Source organism: Poecilia mexicana, unplaced genomic scaffold (assembly GCF_051168715.1).
Source record: "Poecilia mexicana isolate PSO_F unplaced genomic scaffold, ASM5116871v1 scaffold_5, whole genome shotgun sequence".
Classification (NCBI taxonomy): Eukaryota; Metazoa; Chordata; class Actinopteri; order Cyprinodontiformes; family Poeciliidae; genus Poecilia; species Poecilia mexicana.
Genome location: NW_028263374.1, coordinates 29,150,234 through 29,172,129, shown reverse-complemented (window position 1 = coordinate 29,172,129; position 21,896 = coordinate 29,150,234). Strand labels below are relative to the sequence as shown.

Sequence of the window (21,896 nt, the reverse complement as noted above, 5' to 3'; positions counted from 1 at the left end):
ACTGGTTTTGTCTTTTCTAACCAGACTCGTATTAAGGTCTATAGAGTTCCAGTTTTAACTGTTGGGTTTTTGCATTTTTTGGGCTGCCTGCAGCAACTTCTGAATCTCTCTCTCTTTCTCCCTGTGAAATGAGGGATTTCAGGTAGTTTGTAAATTGTTTTATGGTCTTTCTCGGTTTGATGAGCAGAAACGATGGCTTCTTTAAGATGTCTTTCACTGTGTTTAAGCCCAACTGTGCGCTCCAGAGCAGCAAACTGCCACGACTGCAGTTTTTTATGGGTGGTCAATCTGGTGATGATCATTTACTGACATGAGTTTCATCAGCAACAAAGAATTGGTACTTTTCCTATTTAAATCTTGCAAAACAAAAGCTATAATGGATTATAAAGACATTTGAGTTGTGTTCATGCTAATGCATTATGCAAATGGATCTAGTTTTGTGCAGAACGTCCTTTAACAGATTTTTCTTGTTGTGGATATGCAAGTTCCAACATGGCGGCACGCCGAGCCAAGCCAATTAAACGTGTCGTTCCTAATACTCACACATTGAGCTGCAAATTGGTTGTAAATGGCTTTTGCATCTGTCTGCTGTCATCACCTACTGTTTAATGTATGGGACCAAACTGCAGCTACAGCTGTGGAGTGCATTGATTGTGCCAAAGTCTAAATAGGCAAATCGAAGAGCAGCAGCTGATGAGCAAATCACCAACATGAGACGAGATGAAGAGATGAACAGGCCGAGCATGATTTACACCAGCAGCAGCAGAAACAACAAGAGTTTGTCCAGAATAGACTGGACATCATCCAAAAGGTTTGCAACCACGTGCTCAGCTGTGGGATCAGAGCTGATTTAACATCAGAACGTCTAACCGACCGCCAATGACTTGTGGTGTTTTGTCACTTTCATTATATTGTTTGAACCTCTTTCGAGTCTACTCTAAATCATTGCAAGAGACCACAGAGAGACAGTTTATCTACACAGAGCAGTGCTTGTTTTATGTTCGCTGCAAAGCTGGCTCTTTATCTCCAGTTCCACAGCTATCCTTTGAGAGAGGGTTTGTACGTTTGCAGGAACCTGCTGCGGTTCTCAGGGATGACGTATCCATAACGGAGCCATAAGGATGTGAAAAATGTTCACCACTCTGTCCATAAAGATGTCTACCTTCTGTTCTGGGAAAAAAGTTTTCTCTTTACTGCAGTGTAGGAACTCTGATTTAAATAAACATGTCCAGGGCAATAATCAGAGAATATATGTGGCCTGAAACGGAAGCTTGTGCTTCACTACGACAGTTTTTGGATTCAAGAACAACTCTGACCAGATATAAGAGAAAATGTGAGAAGGCAGTGATGCTGCATGAAGCAGAGGTTGGCAGTGATGTTGTCCCTCCAAATTCTGTTCAATATGTTGAGAAAAATGATGTTTTTCTCTGTAAAAGTGATAGGTTTGAAATACAGCATTAAGTTTTGTATCTTTTTCGGTGGAACTGGGCTTCGTATTTTATAAATACCTGACTATCAGAATAATCCTTAGAATATTACAGAATAATTCTCCACTTAGTAAACCATAATGGGAAGGTGTTGCGTGTTTTCCAGGCACATGGTGCCATTTTATGGCATGGTCAATGAACTGTTACCTTCAGTGGTGATGGAAAAAACTGTCAAAGGCGAAGGAAATTTGAAAATTGGCCTCTGTCTCTTTAAGAACCTCCTACCCTTTCCAACACTCCCCTTTCAGCATTTCATCACAACAATGCTTCTCCATGCTGTCTTTTGATGCTGTTTGTCATATAAGACCAGCAGGTGCAGTCCCATTGTTTGCTAATTGCTGCTGCCACTAGTCTAGAGGAACTGAGTGGGGGAGGGGTGCTCTGTGGAGCAGACGCTCGGCCTGGAGACGGCGGCTCCAAGGTGGAGTTTTGTGTAGACAGGCAGTACGTTGCCATAGTTTGGGCTACCCTGACTGGTTGCCATGGGAGATTAAAGGATTTCTCAAATATGCATGAAAGATTCAAAGCTACTCTGCAGGTATGTTTTTAATGAGGGAATGTTGATTTTGCATAATACCCCCTCCTTTACCCACCCAGTCAGAAAGAATCAGGCACTTAAAGTGCCCTGGTTTAGTTTCTTGGTAGATAAACCCATGCTGTGCTCAGATTACAGCCTGAGAACAGAAAAAAGTCACTTTCCTTAGCGATCAGACCTGGATGTAGCTTCACAGTTCGCCCTTTTCTCACAAACTCTGAGCCATTACTTTTTCATGTGTTGCACGACGACAGGTCAGGACTGGGTCTGCACACCCTTCAGCTTGGCGCTTTGTTTTAGAATAAAGTATATTTAATCTTGAGCAGAACTTTCTGTGCCGTGTTCTCAGTACATCACAATCACCCATGCACAAAAAATCTATGTCTGTATTTGTGAACTGATCACTGTGAGCAGCTCACTTTGAGTTTTGGAGACAAAAAAAAGTTCTCATTTGAATCAAAAATTACAAAATGTAACATAAAATCGGTACAAACAGTTATAATCTAGTTTCAGACTGCTGTTGATGTTCTGTTCCCTGCACAATAAAATATTAGTGAGACATTTCACATGTTTTCTGATTCAACCAAATCAAAAAGTAGAGCTTTTCTCCTGCATCCCTGTAGTTTGTTTCCTGTTTGTTTTGCAACCCCACTGGGGTATTTCTGAAGGCTGCTAAATGCAAAGTAAGCAATTAATCCATTATGATAAAGTGTTTCAATAAAGATTTAGAGAAAAGTGAAGTTCTTGTTACTATGAATGTCTGTAACATTCAGAGAAAAGATTGTGGTTTGTGGAAACCAAAAACCGTAAATGGCTTTAAATCTACACTGATAACGCAACATTTTTTTAATCAACTATTCTTGAATGTCTTTAAATCGAAACGTGACACGATAAGTTCTGACTTTAGAGAACCTGCTTCATGTTGTCAGGCGAGTCCAGTAAAAGTGATTCTTGATTCTCTGGGTCTTCTCACTTAAAATGGAGCCGCTCTCCATAAACATGATGATCATTAATTTAACAGGAGTTCGGTTGTTCTGTCACATAGGAGCGGTTTATACAGCTTTTTATCCCTTAATGCATTAATCATTTGAAAACTCTTTGATAACAAAATGACGTTTATCTGAAAGTTTTAAGTGTGAGCAAAAAGCAAAAACAATAAATTTGCAAGTAGACAAAACTTCCTAGAGCACTCTGAAGGCGAGCAAAAACAGAGTTTTACTTTACCAAACTCCTCTGGAGCCATTCCTACCAAAAACATGATCTCTTCCTGCTTCTTTAATTTCATAAAGTCAGAAAGACGAGATATTTTCTAACAGGCACAGAAATAGTTCACAATTTTTAAAGGAATTCTGTAAATCTGGATTTTCTTTTTGTCTCTTAATTCAATCACTAAACATGTAGTTCTCCCCAAATAACCTTCTGATTTCCTCCTCCTCACTCAGCTCTGGTGCTGATGACGAGCCTCCTGCTCGTTGTCGTTCACCTTTGCGGTCGGAGCCGGACCTCGCCACGTATCTGTCCAGTGTTTGAGGCAAAACGTGAATGTTGGGATGCAAACTTGATTGAGCATCTGTTGATTGCAGTGGGTTGGAAAAACAATTGCAGATGTCTTTCTAGATGATAGATCTGTGTAATCAGCGTCTACAAAGAGCAGCGTTCAGAATAACAATGCCGTAGCTCCACAGCTTGTTATCATATAGATAGGACAAACACATGCCACCTTCATTGCTGTAAATTTGTCTGACAGAATGCAATCAGCGCCCCACATCTGTCTGAGGACAACAACCTCTTCAGCAGGTCTGGGTTATGGACCGGCAATAACATGAAGCTACAATCCAAACATGAACGTTGCAAAAGGATGAAAATGGTTTCATTAAGTCACAGAGTACTAGCTGTCTTATTAAGCTTAAAGGTCTTCAGATTTTCTAAGAGGTCCATCTCTGGTACCTGACATTTCAGCTTCCTAAAGCTTAGAAACACTGAGACCCAATGCTGCTTGGTTTGATGTGGGCTGGTGTTTGGAAAGCAGCCGATTCAGAAGCAGCATTTATTTTCCTTAGCAATAATTGGCTGCTAAGAGTAGGAATCAGGACGACTGTGGATACTGGCCTTTGCTTTAGTGCCATTACAGTTTCCTCTGTGCCTATTAATGCATATTATTGTATATTTGGTGACTAGATAGACAGTTATAAGTACTTTTAAAAACTATGTTGAAAAGATAAACCCTAAGTGTCTCACAACCCACATTAGAGTACGAGTGGGTGACACCCATATTTAAAAAGTAATAAAGTAATATCCGCTTGCCCTGGTCTACATGTGTCCTAATTCTTCTGTTAATGCAGAAGAAGAAATAGTTTTTCTGTTGTTTTTAATTCTTATTTAAAAAGTAGGTTATTGTGAGTTTGTTTCCGCTGTCATGGCAACCTGACAATAATTTAGGGTAAATTCAGAGGATGGAATTGAAGACTTTCTCGTCACAAACCTCGGTGATGCCTGCCAGGTAAACAGGCTGCTGATCCGTCAGGGACCCTCGCTGGTCTTTTCTCCATCTGTCCCATTTTTCTATTACCTGCAGCTGCAGGAGGCCTTAACAGGGAGACCAGGAGGTCACCCTGATGTCGCGTCCTGTCTGCACTGCTGAGTGGACCCTAATGTGGATGGGAGAGACTGAATAAGGCAGGAAGAGCAGCTGAGTAAAAAACAGTAGGACAGTAAGAGCATTATCTCCCCAAACAAGCCAAAGAAAACAGTTCAGGAAGGATGTTGCTTTCCTAAAGACATCACTGCAGCAGGAAAGGTCAAGGGTCATTCCTTTTTTATCTCCCTCTGTGTGTTTGTTTGTGTGTGTGTTCACCTTCTGCAGAATTGAGTAATCATCTGTGTAGCGACATCTGGGCATATGTGAAGGATTATGCATATATTAGCATATTTGTGTTCGGCATGTGTGCTGTGATTCACGCAGCAGGACGAGGGGTCATGTTTCCACCTGCCGTGATGATGCTGAGGGCATATTTGTGCAGCAGGGTGTGTGCGCACATTAGTATGGGCTGGAAAGCACCTAGCGGGGGACCAGAAGGTGATAAGTCAGGCTTCGACTCTGAATTATAATGACGCCGTCCTCGTCCAGCTCCCTGCTGGACACCGTCCATCCTCCAGCAGCCACAGCCGTACTGTAAAGCTCAACACCTCAATCCATTTCTGTGACCTTCCCATATTTACACGTTTTTAGCAACAGGCTTAGTGTACTGCGCTGCTGTTGCTTCTGGAAAATATGAAAACCTTTAGCTGATGGACAAAGACTCCAACGACCTGCCGGATTTTTAGTAAACTGAAAGTTGTAGAGCGTTTGTGAAAACACGTCGATATTCTGATTTGCTCAACATCTCACAAATGTATATTTTTAGAAAAAGGCTACATTTGAGGGGGAAAAAGGTTTTTGTGCTGATGTCAGCAGCTGGACGGAAGCGGAGCAGAACCCTCAGTTTGAGTCGGTAATAATTTAAATGTTCATCAGATCGTTTAATTCCTCAGGGGTTGGGGCCTGTTGGTTGTTCAGGAGGCTCCGCTTCACAGATGTACCACTGTCCGTCTGCTTGTAGCCATCTTCATGTGTCTGAGGTGATGATGTAAACACGAGAGGGCGGGGCCAGCAGCAGCTCATTTCAGCAATACGATGCTGAAACGGCGCATTGCTTAATAAGCTCAAAATGGGCACCGATCAGGTGAAAGCTCAAACTTTGAGAACGATTCCATGTATTAAATGTAGTAAAAATGTTTTAGAGCAGTGGATCTTTAAAAACATGGAAACAGAATAAAAGGTGTGTTTTTATCATGGCTGTATATCATAAACACAGCTCCAGGACACATTTCTTTAAAGAATACCAGCGCATAAAAATAGTTTGACTGCGCATCATTTACAGGGTTTTAGAGAAAGCAGGGCTGGAGAGCTGGCTGATAAACCCTCTGCAACTTTTACTGAATTAATGGATGAAGTCCATTCAGAATGATTCAACACGAATCAGACGTTGATGGTTTCTGTCTCTTTTACTGTTACCTCCCTGAAGACGTGCTTTGGTAGAATGAAAAACTCAATTTTCCAGATAAAATCTGTGTGGTTTAATCTTCTCCTAGTTTCAGCTATCCTAACTCCACAGAACAGATTGTGAACTCACACATTGATTTTAACATTAAAGTGTCTTTTAACGTTACTATAGACTCTACAGAGAATCAGCATCTGGATCTGATGAATCAAACTCTGGCCTGAACTTTTATCAACATTTATCTCATCTTTTCTTCTTTTCAAATCTTGCCCTTTTCCCCAACTCCTCTCATTTTGCGTGTAGAAATAATCTCCTTGGCATTTTGGTGAACCGATGCTTTCCAGTGACCCAGCTGTGGCACCGTGTTCCTCCCCAGGAGTTAAATTACACCAACCATCACATCCAGAATTGAGGACAAAATCCTTCCTCTATGGAGGAAAAACTGAATCTCTGTTTAGTCTTGCAATAAACCCACAAGCGAGCCTGAGGACAGAACATCTCCTCCTCCTCAGCCAGAAATGGTCTTTCCTGAACCCATTCTTACACTTCGTGTGCTTCATTCTGCAGTCAAATATTTTTCTTAAATGGATCAATTCTTCTCGAAATGGTTTAGCAAAATTCATGGAATCTCATTGTAAAACATTATAAAACTCTTTATCTTGCATTACAAAGTGTGGCACAATAGAATAGCAAAGTCTTGAACTTAACATGTGGCTAAAACTTGAATAACGAAGCTAAAATGGATGGATGTTAATATCCAATGCTCCATCTTAAAAAATAAACTTGACACAATCAACAAAAATTATCGGTGATTCTAAAACAAAAGGAGCTTTTCAGTCATTGACTGACCTGCAGTGTGGACAAAATGCTAAACTATGTACGATATTCAGGTGAGGAGGAGCGCATAACTGCTAAGACAAGTTTTTTTACCAAGACACAGAGGAGTTTGTATCTTGAAACTAATCCACATTATGTCTCCGTTTTGCAATTAATCCAAAATATTCATCCCAAATTCTTTTCTTGGCCTTAAAACGCAAGCTGCTGCTGTGGAGAGGGAGTAGAAGAAACCTCGACATTCAGAGCAGTGCAGACTCTGCAGAAGGCAGATGGATAATACACCTGTCACAGCCAGATCATCAAAAACACAACAACATAAAAACACAAGACACATGAGCTACCTGCTGTTTTCTGGCTTTCATGTCATTTTCTGAAATAATAGAGTTGTCCTGCTGAAAGAACCAGTGGTCAATAATGCTGTCTTGTGTTCCTAATGGCAAAGGTAAAAAGACATTCGGTCTGTTATTGCTGGAGGGTTTTTGTAGAGCTCCAGTGGTGCTCAGGTTGGGTCCAGAAAGTCATTTAAAATGTATTATAAGATCCAGAAAATTAGGTTTTAAAACTAATTTCACATGGCTACATCTGGACGCAAACTAAAGGTTTCACTGATAATGACTGAAGCCAGTGAGGATAATCCACTTTATCTGTAAAAACGGTTTTACAGACTATTCACTATTCAGTGAATAGTCCTTCACTGAAGCTTCAGATTGTGCAACAGCATCAAGCCACAGGTGGAATTGTTGCATGTCTCTTGACTGGGGACCTTCATTTGGGTCATGACCTTTGGTTCCTTAGCAGGACAACAAACTTTACGCCTGTGACCTAAAGGACTTCTTCCTGACAAATAAGGCTCCTCTTTTGGGCCACTGTGTATTTCCATGCTTCATCATGGATTGAGAGCAAAGGAACTGATCAAAATGAAAGTCGGCTCCAGAGATGCCTTTCAGGAAGTCATCCCCACTACACCAAGCAACTTTCCTACCGCCTTCCTGGGATCACCTCAAACACCAAACCATGCATGGTCTTAAGCATTTCATTAAAGTTTATTTAGGAAAATAAACTTACAACGATGAAGCAGAAAGGGAGCAACAACCATGTAGTTAGTTTATAGCTGTACATCCACAAACCAACCAATCACACTGCACCATGCTGCTGGCCCTAATAATCAGCAAGGAAGAAATGTTTTTTGTTTTTTGTACAATTCATCCTTCAAACAAAATTAACAACAAAAAAAATGCATGCATGGAAGATAAAAAAAAAAACAACGCACAACTACTAAACTCTAAAATGCATGCAGTGTTTTGCAAAAGCACACAGGGAGACAGAGTGAGGGCAGGTTGATCTGACTGGAGAGGGAATCATTTCACCCTATACTCATCTCAGTCTCCATGATTATGCCTGTCGGTAGAAATGGCAAATAATGGTGGCAATGTGCTGTGAAATGAACCCCTATTATGTGTGTGTGTGTGTGTGTGTGTGTGTGTGTGTGTGTGTGTGTGTGTGTGTGTGTGTGTGTGTGTGTGTGTGTGAGAATCTGAGCCAGAGAAAAGGACCAACGGTGAGCAATGGTGTCTCTAAAAGAGGGGAGGAGGACAGTCCAGAGATGTGATTGCTGGCAATCATCCTCTACAGGTCATCAGAATGTCAAGCTCAAACATTGAAGACCAGGATACCCACGAATATATGCGCGCACGCACACACACACACACACACGCACACACACACACACACACACACACACACACACACACACACACACACACGCACACCCGCCCATACAGAAACCCTTCTTAATTCCAAAGAACATGTCTTAATGTTGAACTGGGCCACTGTGACATTATTGGACATGAAATCTCAGCAGTGCCAGGATCTCCTCTTAAAGCTGACGTCTCTTGACCCTGTTAAGGGTTCATGTTGAGTGTGACTTTTATACTTGATGCATAAGTTGGTGCAGTTTTCTCCAAAAAGAGCCCTCATAGAGTGATTGTATAAATGACGGTACAAACAAACCTGCTGTACAGAGATCACCTTCCAAAGTGTCCATTTTGAGTTGATGGTGGCGTATGAAATCTGTGCCAAGTTAGAAAAACTTGGGCTTGTATGACCAGGTGAGGGGGTCATCATCCTCTCGCCCAGTTCAAAGCCTCAACTATAAACGTGGCTTTACAGGTTGACGCATCAAAATCCATTTGAACTCCATGTTTAATACCTGCTTAAAGGTTCCATCCATCGTCTGGTTCTTTGAGATGGGATGGTAGGGGCACCAGGTTTAGGAGGGAACTCCAGACATCCCTGTCCCTCCAGTTCGTCCTGGAGATCCCGCGGTGTTCCCATCCCAGACGGGATGCATCTTCCCTCCAGTTCGTCCTGGGGATCCCGCGGTGTTCCCATCCCAGACGGGATGCATCTTCCCTCCAGTTCGTCCTGGGGATCCCGCGGTGTTCCCATCCCAGACGGGATGCATCTTCCCTCCAGTTCGTCCTGGGGATCCCGCGGTGTTCCCATCCCAGACGGGATGCATCTTCCCTCCAGTTCGTCCTGGGGATCCCGCGGTGTTCCCATCCCAGACGGGATGCATCTTCCCTCCAGTTCGTCCTGGGGATCCCGCGGTGTTCCCATCCCAGACGGGATGCATCTTCCCTCCAGTTCGTCCTGGGGATCCCGCGGTGTTCCCATCCCAGACGGGATGCATCTTCCCTCCAGTTCGTCCTGGGGATCCCGCGGTGTTCCCATCCCAGACGGGATGCATCTTCCCTCCAGTTCGTCCTGGAGATCCCGCGGTGTTCCCATCCCAGACGGGATGCATCTTCCCTCCAGTTCGTCCTGGGGATCCCGCGGTGTTCCCATCCCAGACGGGATGCATCTTCCCTCCAGTTCGTCCTGGGGATCCCGCGGTGTTCCCATCCCAGACGGGATGCATCTTCCCTCCAGTTCGTCCTGGGGATCCCGCGGTGTTCCCATCCCAGACGGGATGCATCTTCCCTCCAGTTCGTCCTGGGGATCCCGCGGTGTTCCCATCCCAGACGGGATGCATCTTCCCTCCAGTTCGTCCTGGAGATCCCGCGGTGTTCCCATCCCAGACGGGATGCATCTTCCCTCCAGTTCGTCCTGGAGATCCCGCGGTGTTCCCATCCCAGACGGGATGCATCTTCCCTCCAGTTCGTCCTGGGGATTCCGCGGTGTTCCCATCCCAGACGGGATGCATCTTCCCTCCAGTGAGCTCTGGCTGCTCTCTGGCCTATCTTCCCAGTGGGACGTGCTGGAGACGCTCTGGAGTTTCTGACCAGATCGTAAACATGTAATACACAGTCTGACATTTACTTTACGTCAGATGTTGACATTTAGTTCTGTTTCAAAACGTATTGTTTACTGACTGCATAGTTTATTCCGTATTTTATGGCCAATGCCATTAAATGCTGAGTAAATGACTTTTTTTCTCCATTTCTCTCATCCCATTTGTCCTGATCCATTTCTTGTTCCAGTCCATTCTATCTTATTTTCTTAAACCTCTTCGTCTGAGAGTCTCACTCCTGTCCACAGAAAATCCACACACACAATCATTCTGAACAACAATAACTATTGAAGGGGTCCTATAGGCCAACACACTCCGTTAAGCTCGGCACGCATAAGTAAGCTCTCTGAAATTAGCGCTGGATACACACACACACACACACACACACACACACACACCTACACAGCACAAAGGCTGTACTGTCAGCTCTCTGACTGAATGTCTGGCTGCATGCGCTCTGTGATACTGAGCTCTTTAATGGGAGTCGGTAAACTACACACAAAGCCCCGTCAAGGAGCTTCATTTCCAGACAGTCTGCCTGAGTAATAATCATCATGGCCGTCAGTCTCTAACAAAGCAGATAAGTACAGAGGGAGACAATTAGGCTGATTTCAGTGGAGCAAACTCTAACTTAGATTCAGCACTCTGGCTATAACTCAATTAGTACGTGATTAGATTTACCTTTTCCATCTCTCCAACTTCCTCAGCCTTAAATGTTCAGTTTTCCACAGCTATGTCCTTCAGATGTTCAGCTAATTGAAGTTGGTGATTCAAAAATTTAATCTCAAGTAGAAATGCAAACTCAGTTTGTCATTATATAGTTCACTAATTTTATGGAAACTTCATGAAGCTCCAAAATGCTGCTGTGCCTCATTACTTTGACACTCACACACACTCACACACACATCCTGATTTTATTCTTAAACTGTTTCTGTTACTCTGACTTTCAAACATTATCTAATATTTAATGCAACTGTCAAAGGTTTAAACACTGATTTGGGTTTTTCCAGTCGGTCTGCAGGGATCACCAGGTTTTATGCAAAGTAGGGTTTTTTAAGCCATAATTTCACAAAACCTTGGTATATAAATTTATAACAGAAGGGTACATTTATTTAGTTTTAGAATCAGCTGAAGTTTAGTGCTTTGTTTCTAGTTACGTTACTTCAATTTATCAATTGAAGGATGTTGAAATATCTAAAAGGGTACACAGAAATTTGTAGGAACATAACACATCTGGCTGTTCTGCTGTTTTGTAATTATCCTAAAGATGAGGAGTTTTTTCTTGTTTCCAAACATCCACGGCGCCGTCAGCACAACCTTTTGCACGAAGCGTCTGGTAATTACTCCTCTGTGTTGGATTTGACAGCCTTCCTGCTTTAATTAATCGCCATCCTGGAGAGAAGAAAAAAGGGGCTGGATTTGACCAGAGCAGCTGTTCTGTTGTTTCACAACCATATCCGGTGTCACAAGAGTGAGCAGTCAAAACATCAGACGCTGCAGCTGCCGTCTAATTGGAGTTATTCTCTTAACAAGTTTGGCGTTTTGTTGGTGCCTGGAGGCACCAAGAAAACAAAACAGAAGTCAAGCGAAAACATTTCACAAAGCTGTCAGCTGAGCTGCAGAGGCATGGATTTAACTCAGGAACTGTAATTAAATCAGATTCCTAAAACCAGTAAATTATTGTTAATGCATAAACGTCGACCTCCGTCAGTGAGTAGCAGTGTTTTATAACAACAAAATACTGCTGGGTCGAATGATTATACCTTTTTATTTTGATCAATGATTTCAATCATGAACTACTTTTACTGATCTGGAGAAGTTTTAATGCATGGAATAAATTTATTTGGTGGATTTAGGTCACAACCACAAACCTTAATATATTTTATAACTGACCTACTTTCCTCTCACTTGGACATAAACAATAACATCGTTTCTATGGTAGCATCCAACCAATTTGATGGCGTTTTAGCTATTTTGCAAAGAAATGCAATAACTTTAGAAACATACATACCCCAAAAGACTTAGAGCTGCAATCACAGCAAAAGGTTCTACAAAAAATTGACTTAATGCAACAGATCTGAAAATAGTGCAGAATTTAGCTAAAATTTCCGAGCACTACAGTGTGTTTATCACATAAAATCCAATTGAAGTTTAAGCTTTGGAAATGACAGGGCAGGGTTCGGGTGCCCTACTCTACACGCCACTGAACGTCAAACATGTTCATAAAGGACATCCCAAAGAATCCTGAAGTTTGCTGAGGTCTCCCTAAAATCTGCTCACGTTTCCAACACGCCGTGACGCGATGCATCTGCAGCTGAGAGAGCACAAAGATTCAGAATAAGAAGTGCATAAGAGCGTCAGGCACATTAAAGAGGAATCAAATTTTCACAATGAGTCTAAAACCGACAGAGGGAGATGAATTGGATGTGCTGCAGACTTCCAATAACCTTGTTACACATTTCCAGGGTAGAGGAAATATTAATAACCCTGTTTGAGTGGAACAAATATATTACAGCGGCAGTGCGGGCCCCTCCCTCTCAGACCCAGATAATGACATTTCAGTGAGAGCAAATGAAATGGGCCAATTTTCGAACTCATTACAAAGTCGGCTCAGAAAACAGGAAAGTGAGTAAAGAATGGGAGCTGATAGACGGTGACTGAGACGTTTGTGGGCCTGGGTGAGGTGTGTGTTGTGTGTGCTTTGAGGATACCTCTTTTTGATGTGTGTGTGAGCTTCAACTGAGCCCAAAGCCGAACTGACAGACAGCTTCCCTCTGTGGGGCCCCTCGGTGTTTCTGATTGATCGTCATAATGCCGAGGTACAGGCCCCGTCCTTGGTGCCTATGCTAATCGCAGCCTCATGCATATTTATGAGCTCCTTGGGAATCAAGCAGCTAAATAAAGGATGAGGCTGTTGGCTTGGCGCTGCAGTGATCACCGTCTGATTGATTAGAAAAGCAAAAAAAATCACTCTGGAAAGACCAAAGGTTTATTTTTATGTTGGGGAACATAATGGGAGAGCATGATGGTCGGATGCTAAGTAAACCTGGTCCCTTCTGATGAAGTCCTGTTGGTTTGAAACGTTCCTTTTTGCAGTTTCTTTCCTTAATTTTGTTCGGCTGTGTCCCCCTGATTGAACCCAGTGAGTGATGAAATATTCCTTAACCTGGTTTATTTTTCATGACCGAACTTTTCATTTTTTTCTGTTCGACAGTCCTGCTGATCCAGAAGCAAGTTACTGAATATAAAACATGAAATTGTGAAGACAGACTTTCTTCAACGGGAGCTCAGCCTCCAGGTAGGTTCTTGTATTTTTAATCACAATAACTCCGTTTCTTAAAAGCAAATGCACTTTATCACTACAATTTGTCATGTCAGTTTGATTTTGACTGATTTAAATAATTTGGTTAATTATAGTTAATTCTCACTTTAGAAAAATGGAATTGTGTAAAAGGATGAATATTTTCTTAAGTTATTAAAAGCAGGTAATATAACTCACTGTTAGTTTTATGAGAAAGTGGGAACAATGGGTAATACCTCAGGATTGAGTCTGATAATTTAGTGTTATTATGATTGCCAAACTCGTTAACATGTTATTATCTCCTAGTTTCACCTCGAGGCAGAGGCATGGCAAGATCCCATAATCATAAAATGCCACAATATTTCTCTTAAGTAAAGTCTGCTCCCAAAACTGTCTGCAGATGGATTTGTCTGGTAAAGTGTGTGTGAGCTATTATAGGTCTTAGACATGAAGGTGTGTGCTTGACACTAATATTGAATTAAAGCAACACTTTGTTCATATTAAGTCTTTGGTTAGTGTGGTAAAAATGTAATATTTGTTTGGACATCACAAGTTGACCTTTTATTAATACAGATTCATTGAATAATTTAGGTTAAAATTAGTTTTATTTAGTTTCAGTTCAAACCAAATGGTAACTTTACAAGTTGGGTTAATCTCACATATACAGTATCAAATTCAACCAGGCCACATTTGCCTAAATACAGCCTGATCTTATATTTCCAGTCTCCTGTTGACAGGATTTGCCTCATCACTTGGTGGTAATGATTCATAAGTAAAGGCTCCCACATATTTGGCCGTACTCTGCATAATCTGTGGGTGATATAGACTCTGAACCGTAAACTGTTCATGGACGGTTTGTATTTCACACTGAAGTGAACCATTTGGCAACATTTCTTCCTTCATTTTCCACAATCCTAATAGATGCTGGTAAATTTAGTGAGCTGATTGGACACCTAGCTCCATTTGTTCTCCACCGGCGCAGCCACTGACCGCCTGTCTGACTGGCAGTTCAGCTAGGTTTAGTTGATGCATTCACACAGTCTCCAACCTTACCATGCCTGGTCATGCAATTTCTGTAACTTGGTCGCAGACACCTTTCAGTCAAATTGGACAATTTGGAAGATGCTCTTACAGAGCAGGTTCACCTGTACCAGCGCTTCCCTCTGTCAGGGCTCCTTTTTGGAGAAAAGAGCAACAACATTCAGTACATCAAGTATAACAGCCACACCATTTGGTCAACACAAACTTTCAAAAGCGTGTTTGTAGCTCAGCCTTCACATTCTGCATTGAGGTTTGTGCCAAATCTCAACCTCTTCAGCTCTGTGTTGAATAGAAAACAGTTTGGTGTGAAAACTTTCCCAGTAAGCAAGAGTACCGAAACAAAAATACACTTTTGTGCGCTATGGGTCTGCATTGAGTAGACGCAAACCTCCACAGCGTGAAGTACGTCCAAATACCCTCTGGTCCAACAGCTATTTCACTCTTTCCTGGTGATCACTGGGACAAATTTTGTTTTAATGGATTCCTTGGAAGGTCTTGTGGTGAAGTTGGTAGCAAGTTCCTGGTTTGGAGTCCCAGCCTGAGGACTTTCTGCTCGGAGTTTTCCTGCATGTGAGTTTTCTCCAGTTACTCTGGAAAAACCACGTTCCTATATGAATATTAGATCTGTTATGAAACTGTAAAAAGGAACAGCAGCAAGATTCCAGTGTTTTGGTCCCTTTATTTACTGTTAACCACATTTCAAACAACTAAACAACCAATGAAAATGGCATCACCAGATCTAAACAGCACTTTGCTTGACAAATAATCATCAGAGTAAGAATTTTACAAAAGAAATGTACAAATTCAGGACAAAACCTCACAATGAATGGATCAGAAATAAAATATAGTACAAGTTAAGAGCCGTGAATCAAGCACATAAAGTAAAATAAAGCCTCTGTAAAAATGAAAAATGGATAAAGATTTCTGTCATTCATGCTGTCTTCAGTATAGAACTGTTATAGTCTGTCTCAGTAGGTCCATAAGTCCAAATGGACTCGAGCTGGGGGGCAGAAGGGAACGTAAACAAAGACTGTCGTATTATTCTATACGTTTTGCTGCTTTTTTTGATTCTGAACAAAATAACCAACAAAGGAGTGAATTATATACTTTCAGGTTCTAAAAGGCTTAAGGTAAAGTTAGGTTAGGAGGAAAATCCCTGTTTCATTGTTAATGTTTTAGATATCAGGAAACAAGAAAAACAAATTCCAAAACAATTGAAATCTGACCTCAAGTTTATAAAAACGCCCTAAAACCTCCACAGGTATCAAAACAAATATGCCAAAATGAAGACGTTATAAGCAGATCCAATAATCTAATATTTTCAGTAATCACCCAGTGTGAAGGAAATTCTCAGCTACTCTTCCTTACAAAGTTGCTTCTGTTTGTGTTTGCAGACATTTGTTTCTGAAGGTTTTTCATAAAATCAAGCTGATCAAGCCTTTCACTGCTGTCATAATCCAAGAGCACACATTTTCAGTCTGAAAGCAGGACTTCATGTCTTCTGTTCTCAAAACTTTTAATATTTTTGCTTACTTATATTTTGAAAGCAGGACTTCATGTCTTTCGTTTCAAAACTTGTAACGCTTGTACTCAAAACTTCTCCTCACGCTCACAATTAGTCTCTGCTCAGACTCTGCTGACTTAAGAAATATGGAACTGCCTTTTGGCACAGTCGCCTGGCAACCTCTCAGCCAATAGAATGAAAGTGAATTTGTAACGGTCGATAACCCAAACTTTATTCAACTGAAGATTGGCAAGTAAATTAGCTTTAGAATTTATCCAATGTAAGTGCACTAAATGTTTTCATAGTTGGCTAAAATGGTCGAGGAATATTAGCTCTGCTATTAGCGCATTAGCAGAAGTGTGCGTGACACTGCGTTCCCCATTTAGCAGATGGGTGATTACTGCATTTGAATCATCGTAGAACCTGGTAAAGACGACCATTTTTATTGTGTCCTGGTGTGTAAAGTCTGATAACGCCAACAGGGTGCATTTCCTCTATCCTCTGACTAAATGGGAGGGAACAGATGCCTACGGTCTCTACCACCTGGAAAATTCTCATTAGATCCACATTTCACCTCATGTAGGTTCTCTGTTTATAGGCTGAAACAATTTTCTACCCAAAAATCCGAGATTTTTTAAACCTGCTCTCCTTTTAGCAGAGTAAAAATGCATGTGAACCATATCTTTGTCATTTTGATGATTAGAAAGTGGAGGGCTGACACTGAAACTTCACCTCTAAACCTTAGAGCATGGCTTCATAATTGGATGGAAATCAAGGACACTTAACAGAGTAAATTTCTTTCTGATCAGACTTGGTGAGCACATATCTTAAATGGATCAAATCCATCTTTCATTGCAAAAATAGTGCGAAAAAGGTTTCCTCTCTCCATATTTACACCTTTCCACAGGCTAGTCCTGCTCAGCTGAGCTCAAAGTGTCACACATGCAAATGCATCACCGATAGTTTGATGGACGCAGGTTTCTTTCCAAAACAGATACTTTTTTTTAACGTAACAATCAACCACCTGGATCCTGTTCCAGCAGCTGAAAATGCAAAATATAAAAAAATCTTATTTTCACACATGTACAGGCTGTAGAAAGAAAACGCACCAAATTATAAATGAATGAAAATGACAAACAGCTTCTCAGAGCTGCAGCGAAATGATTTTGTTCTGGTGTTTGTTTGTTTGACTGTGGTTGCCTTATCTTATTTACAGAAAGAGAGGATGCACACTGGAAGACTCACTTCATCAGTGTACAGATCCAGAAAGAGGAAAAATTCAGAGTTGCTTTGGCCTTCAAAGGTAGGACATGTTGATCCATGTTGTTGTTTTCTGAACTGGTAAACCTAATTTTGTTGCATTAGTAACAGTTTGTTTCGGTCAAAGAGCAAATATGCTATAAAAAATTAGATTTATTTTAACGTGACTTTAACTCTGTAAAATCTTCCAGTGTGCTTCGAGCCTTCAGAGGGAGACAACATTCAAGGCGTAGAATATATCTAAAAAGGAAATACTGTACATTAGTCACATCACAGCCTGGCAGAGAGGAAAGAGAAAGAAAACAGAGGGAAAAAATTGGCTTTTTTTTTTTTAAACATCTCAATTTAACATAATTTCTCTTTATACAAGCATGTAAAGTCCATTGTCTTGCTGAAGCAAATGCACACACAAAACAATGAGTGTGTTTGTTGGCGGCTTCCCCCCCGTCCTCTGTACAGGTCACAGGCACACCAAAAGGATGCGCACACACGCTCTCAGGTTGAGTTCAGCTCAGCAGGTTTTCACTCCGGGTGTCTCAGGGTAGCTCTGAGAAAAACGGGAGGCGTCGGATCAGAAGGAGTTCAGAGCCTCTAAAGCCACTTCATAGCAGAACTTGTACTGTTCCTGAGGAGAAGACCAAGCAAAGCGGATCAGTTTATTTAATCTGAACGGCTCAGAAATTCAACTTGAACTACAAAAGTTAAAAACGTGATAGTCGGTGGCCGATTAAAACCATTTCTAAACAATATAAAACCAGTTATTACCATCAATTTTAATTTTTTCTTTTTTTTGTCCTTTGGGACGCATCTGTCTCATTTAAAATTAGATTAGAAAACTTCTTGGCTGCAAAAGAAAAACTATCATCTAAACATGCCAGACGTATGGATAATCTTGACTAAAGTAAAAAGTAGTGAAATATGTCCGTTATATTTCTGGAGTAAAAACTTGGCCTCTGAGGCATAAGTAAGGAGATAAACCATAAAATTACAATTACTACTCATAAAAGGACATAAATGACCAATCAGATGCTCTTATTCATGAACTTATGACTTTTGAAAAGTTTCTTTTTTACATTAAAAAAAGCTCATTTACTAAAGCTCATTACCTTGGATGTGAACATCCTGACTTCACAGCTCTGCTCTGATTTTTCATGAAAGCTCATTTTCCTGCGGTGACCCATAACTCTACGTTTTGTTCATATTTCACCTTGAAGCTGCTTTATTGGTGAGTTTTGCTCGACCTCTTTCAGCTTTCTGCTCTAACTAAAAGCATTTGGTGAGAATGGAGAAATGAATCCCTTTGGTGATAACTCAAGGTTTGGACTGTACCTAATAATTTAAACCTAATGTTTTTCATCTGTCTCAATTTGCAAATTAGCTTTAAATCTAACGCCATCTCTTGTAAAATCTGACTTATTTAAAGTTTGTTGGTATTCTGTCCAGAAGCTCCCTAATTCTCACCATCGTCTCCACCATGTTTGTCTTGTTGTTCCTCAGTGTCTTGACTGTGTGGAAAACATCCACAATGTTCTGCTGCTGGATCATCTCATTGATGCTGCAGATGGCACAAAACGTCCCAGAGCGTCCTCCTCCAGTGCTGCAGAGCAGAACAACGAGACCGAAGGTCTTTATCACTTACAAACCTGGAAGTATTCTGAAAACCATCAAATGTCACAAATAGAACAAGTTGTACAAAACATGAAACACTGAAATGAAAAATAGATCTCAATTTTTTAGGCTGAACAAAAACATAAATGTCCCACGTCAAATATTGTTCTGAATGAGAATTTGCTGTACAAAAGTAATATTTCTCTTGATTTGTGTGTAATTTTCAATCCAACCTGCTTTCAGTAAGTATTTATTCAATGAGTTGTTTTTTTACTTGGTACATGGATCATGTCCAGATAATCCCTGGACTGGAGACAATAAAAGGCCCCAAAATGTCACATTTTGTCACAAGCCATGAAGCCTCAGACGTCGCAGGTTATGGATGCAGCAGATCCACCAGAGCAGAGCTGTAGGTGCTGCTGCAACATGTTTGCCATTGGGATGCTATTCTACACTTGAATAGCTTCGCTAACCAGCTAGCTCCTTTTAGCCCAACTTTAACAAAACCCTTGTCTTTCCCATCATCAGATCGGTTTTTGAAGCAGAAATTGATCCCTAGTGGGCCGAGAGAAGAGGCTCTGTCATCCGCTGCTGTTTGCAGATGTTGCTTGTTTGTCAGATTTATGGATGTAACAGAAACACAAAAAGGTTCCAGCTTTTTGTAAAAACTAAAATAAAAATGGTTTAATGTGTTAAAATCTATTAGTAGTGCAGAGATTAACTAAGTCTTCACCACTAAGTCATTTAGGTTGAAGCCAAATGCCACCTGGGTAATGATTAGCTGAAGCTACTTTCTGTGTAAAACATTAATGCCAGGAGGGATTCGGCTCCTGGATCCTTAGCTTAGATGGTGTCAAACTAACAGAAGCTTTAAATAATATTTTTTGTTGTGAGGTATGTGTAATTTTCAGTTTTGTTTCAGAAAGCGATGCAACACCTCAGGTCCTCTCTGCTTTGAGACCAGATTTAGAATGCAAAGGTTTTCCTTTAGCAATTCTTTATCTACTTCTGATGGTTTTTTTCTGCTTTGGGATAAAAATTAACATGAAGGTGCAGGAGAAATAATATTTTAAATCCATTTTGCAATAGTGCGTTAGGTTACATCTTAGGGCTAAAAGACATTAATGTGATGAACCTAATTACTGAAGAAGAAGAAGCAGGAAAGCTGATTTGATTTAAAACGGGTCAGGACTCGAGTGGCCAGTAGGGTCAAGACAACTGAATAACTTTCATACTATAATCGGATATGTATGAGAAAAGTCCAGCACTTTGTACTGTGAATATCTAAAAGTTGCTGCACTAGAAATCTAATTAAAGCCACAGAGAATTTCATTTGCAAACTGTTTCTTAGATCTGAATTTGTATTATTCTGGTAATTAGGTCCCAGAAATCAAAGGTTATGAATATTTCTGTTTCCTGGCTGTTGTTTCAGGTTGTACTTGGATCCACACTGATGTTTGTGGATTACTCTGACGCTGCTCAGTAAAATTAGCAAAGGTAATGACCAGACTCCGTCTGACTGCTGCTGGGAAAATGAACTGATAGAAATGAATAATAAAGTTCTTATTTAAACCTTGTTTTCTCTGAAAGGTTTTACAAAATATTAGTTTAAACGCTGGACAAAAAAATAACTCGAATCCCTCGGTGTGCACCGACCTCTAACTTTTACCTTTATTCTATATTTAAATTAAGTAGCTGGTATCAAACTTACAGTAATTTTTTAAAATCTTTTTACTAATGATAAGAAAATAAAGTCTGATTGATACATATGCCTTCAAAGAACATAAGCTTCCTGATGTAATGGTCCATGTGTAGGACTGAGTAGGAGTTAATCCACCAAAGCACTTCAGTGTAAAAGATTAATAAATTATTTTTATCATAGAAGACGGCAAATGAAGCGACTGCTTTCCTCAGCAGCTGGTGGTGGGATCCTGGAGGAAAACGTGTTTACTATGTTTAAAACGTGTTTCTCTAATTTAGGTTGTGGTTATTGTGGAGTTAACACAGATTTTGATATTTAATATGCAAACTGAACATTACCAGGCAGCAGAGTGGAACGTGTTCAATGTGACTCAACAGGCAGCAGCGGTGCACAGATCTCATGGTGGTTGAAGTGAAATGGCATCTGCAGATGTTTAAAACCATCACAAATAAATCAAACATCATTTTTCGGTCGTTAGCAGTGAACTGACTGCTCCTCTTCCGGTGCCTCGACTCTGAATGTTCTTATAAATCCACATATTTTATGATCATGTCTTCAAGAAGGTCTCAACTTACGCTAGTTTCAAACATTATAACTCTGCTTTATCCAACTTGCTTTGATGACTGAACAAACAGATTCTGGTTTATTTGCTTAAATTGAGACGTGAAGCGCGGTGGGGGAGAGGGAATCAATGTTCACCTGCTGCTAATTGAATCATCATCTTTTATTATTATTACTGATGTTACAGAGGAGCAGAATCAATCGCTTTGTTTGATTAGTCAGTGTCTTCACAGAAGCACTTCATTTTCCTGTATAAAACTTAATGTCTGGATTGAACTTTTAACTGAAAGTGAAACTCCAGCCCAGTGACCTTAACTTCTGTTTAATCAGGGCAATGAAAATGAACCTATACCTAATTTTGTGGACATTATATTGAGTAATTTAACCTACAGGACCTGACAGCAGTTTCTTGTTCCTCCACCAGTTTGAAATGGGAGACGGTGTGTATTCCTGCTGTTTTACCTCATTTGTTTTGCTCAGATGGATTTTTATGGAGCTCAGCAGTTTGTGAATTTGAGTGTGTGTAATCAGCCTGTAACCAACAGTGTTATAAATTTCAAAAGTGGACATTGAAGGATTGTTTTACTGCATGAGCTGTAACACAACAGAAGCTCCTCCGAACAGTAAAGATAAATGATCTGTGTAATTTGTTGCAGTGTTGGTGCAGAAGATTCGGGTTTTTCTTCTTTAAGCTGTGCATAAGGATGAAATTGCTATTAAATGACTCA

The 21,896-nt window shown here is 40.7% G+C and overlaps 1 protein-coding gene across 1 annotated transcript in view; it reads right to left on the bottom strand.

The window, feature by feature from the left end:
* Positions 1–15,192: 15,192 nt before the first annotated feature.
* LOC106933055 (receptor-type tyrosine-protein phosphatase T-like) overlaps positions 15,193–21,896 on the bottom strand; it is a 30,703-nt gene continuing 23,999 nt past the window's right edge. The window contains exons 13-14 of the mRNA XM_088006000.1: positions 18,759–18,894; positions 15,193–17,922 (exon numbers count right to left, since the gene is read on the bottom strand). Coding sequence (XP_087862126.1) covers positions 17,869–17,922; positions 18,759–18,894 — 190 coding nt within the window. The 3' untranslated portion in view covers positions 15,193–17,868. The remainder of the gene's footprint in view (positions 17,923–18,758; positions 18,895–21,896) is intronic.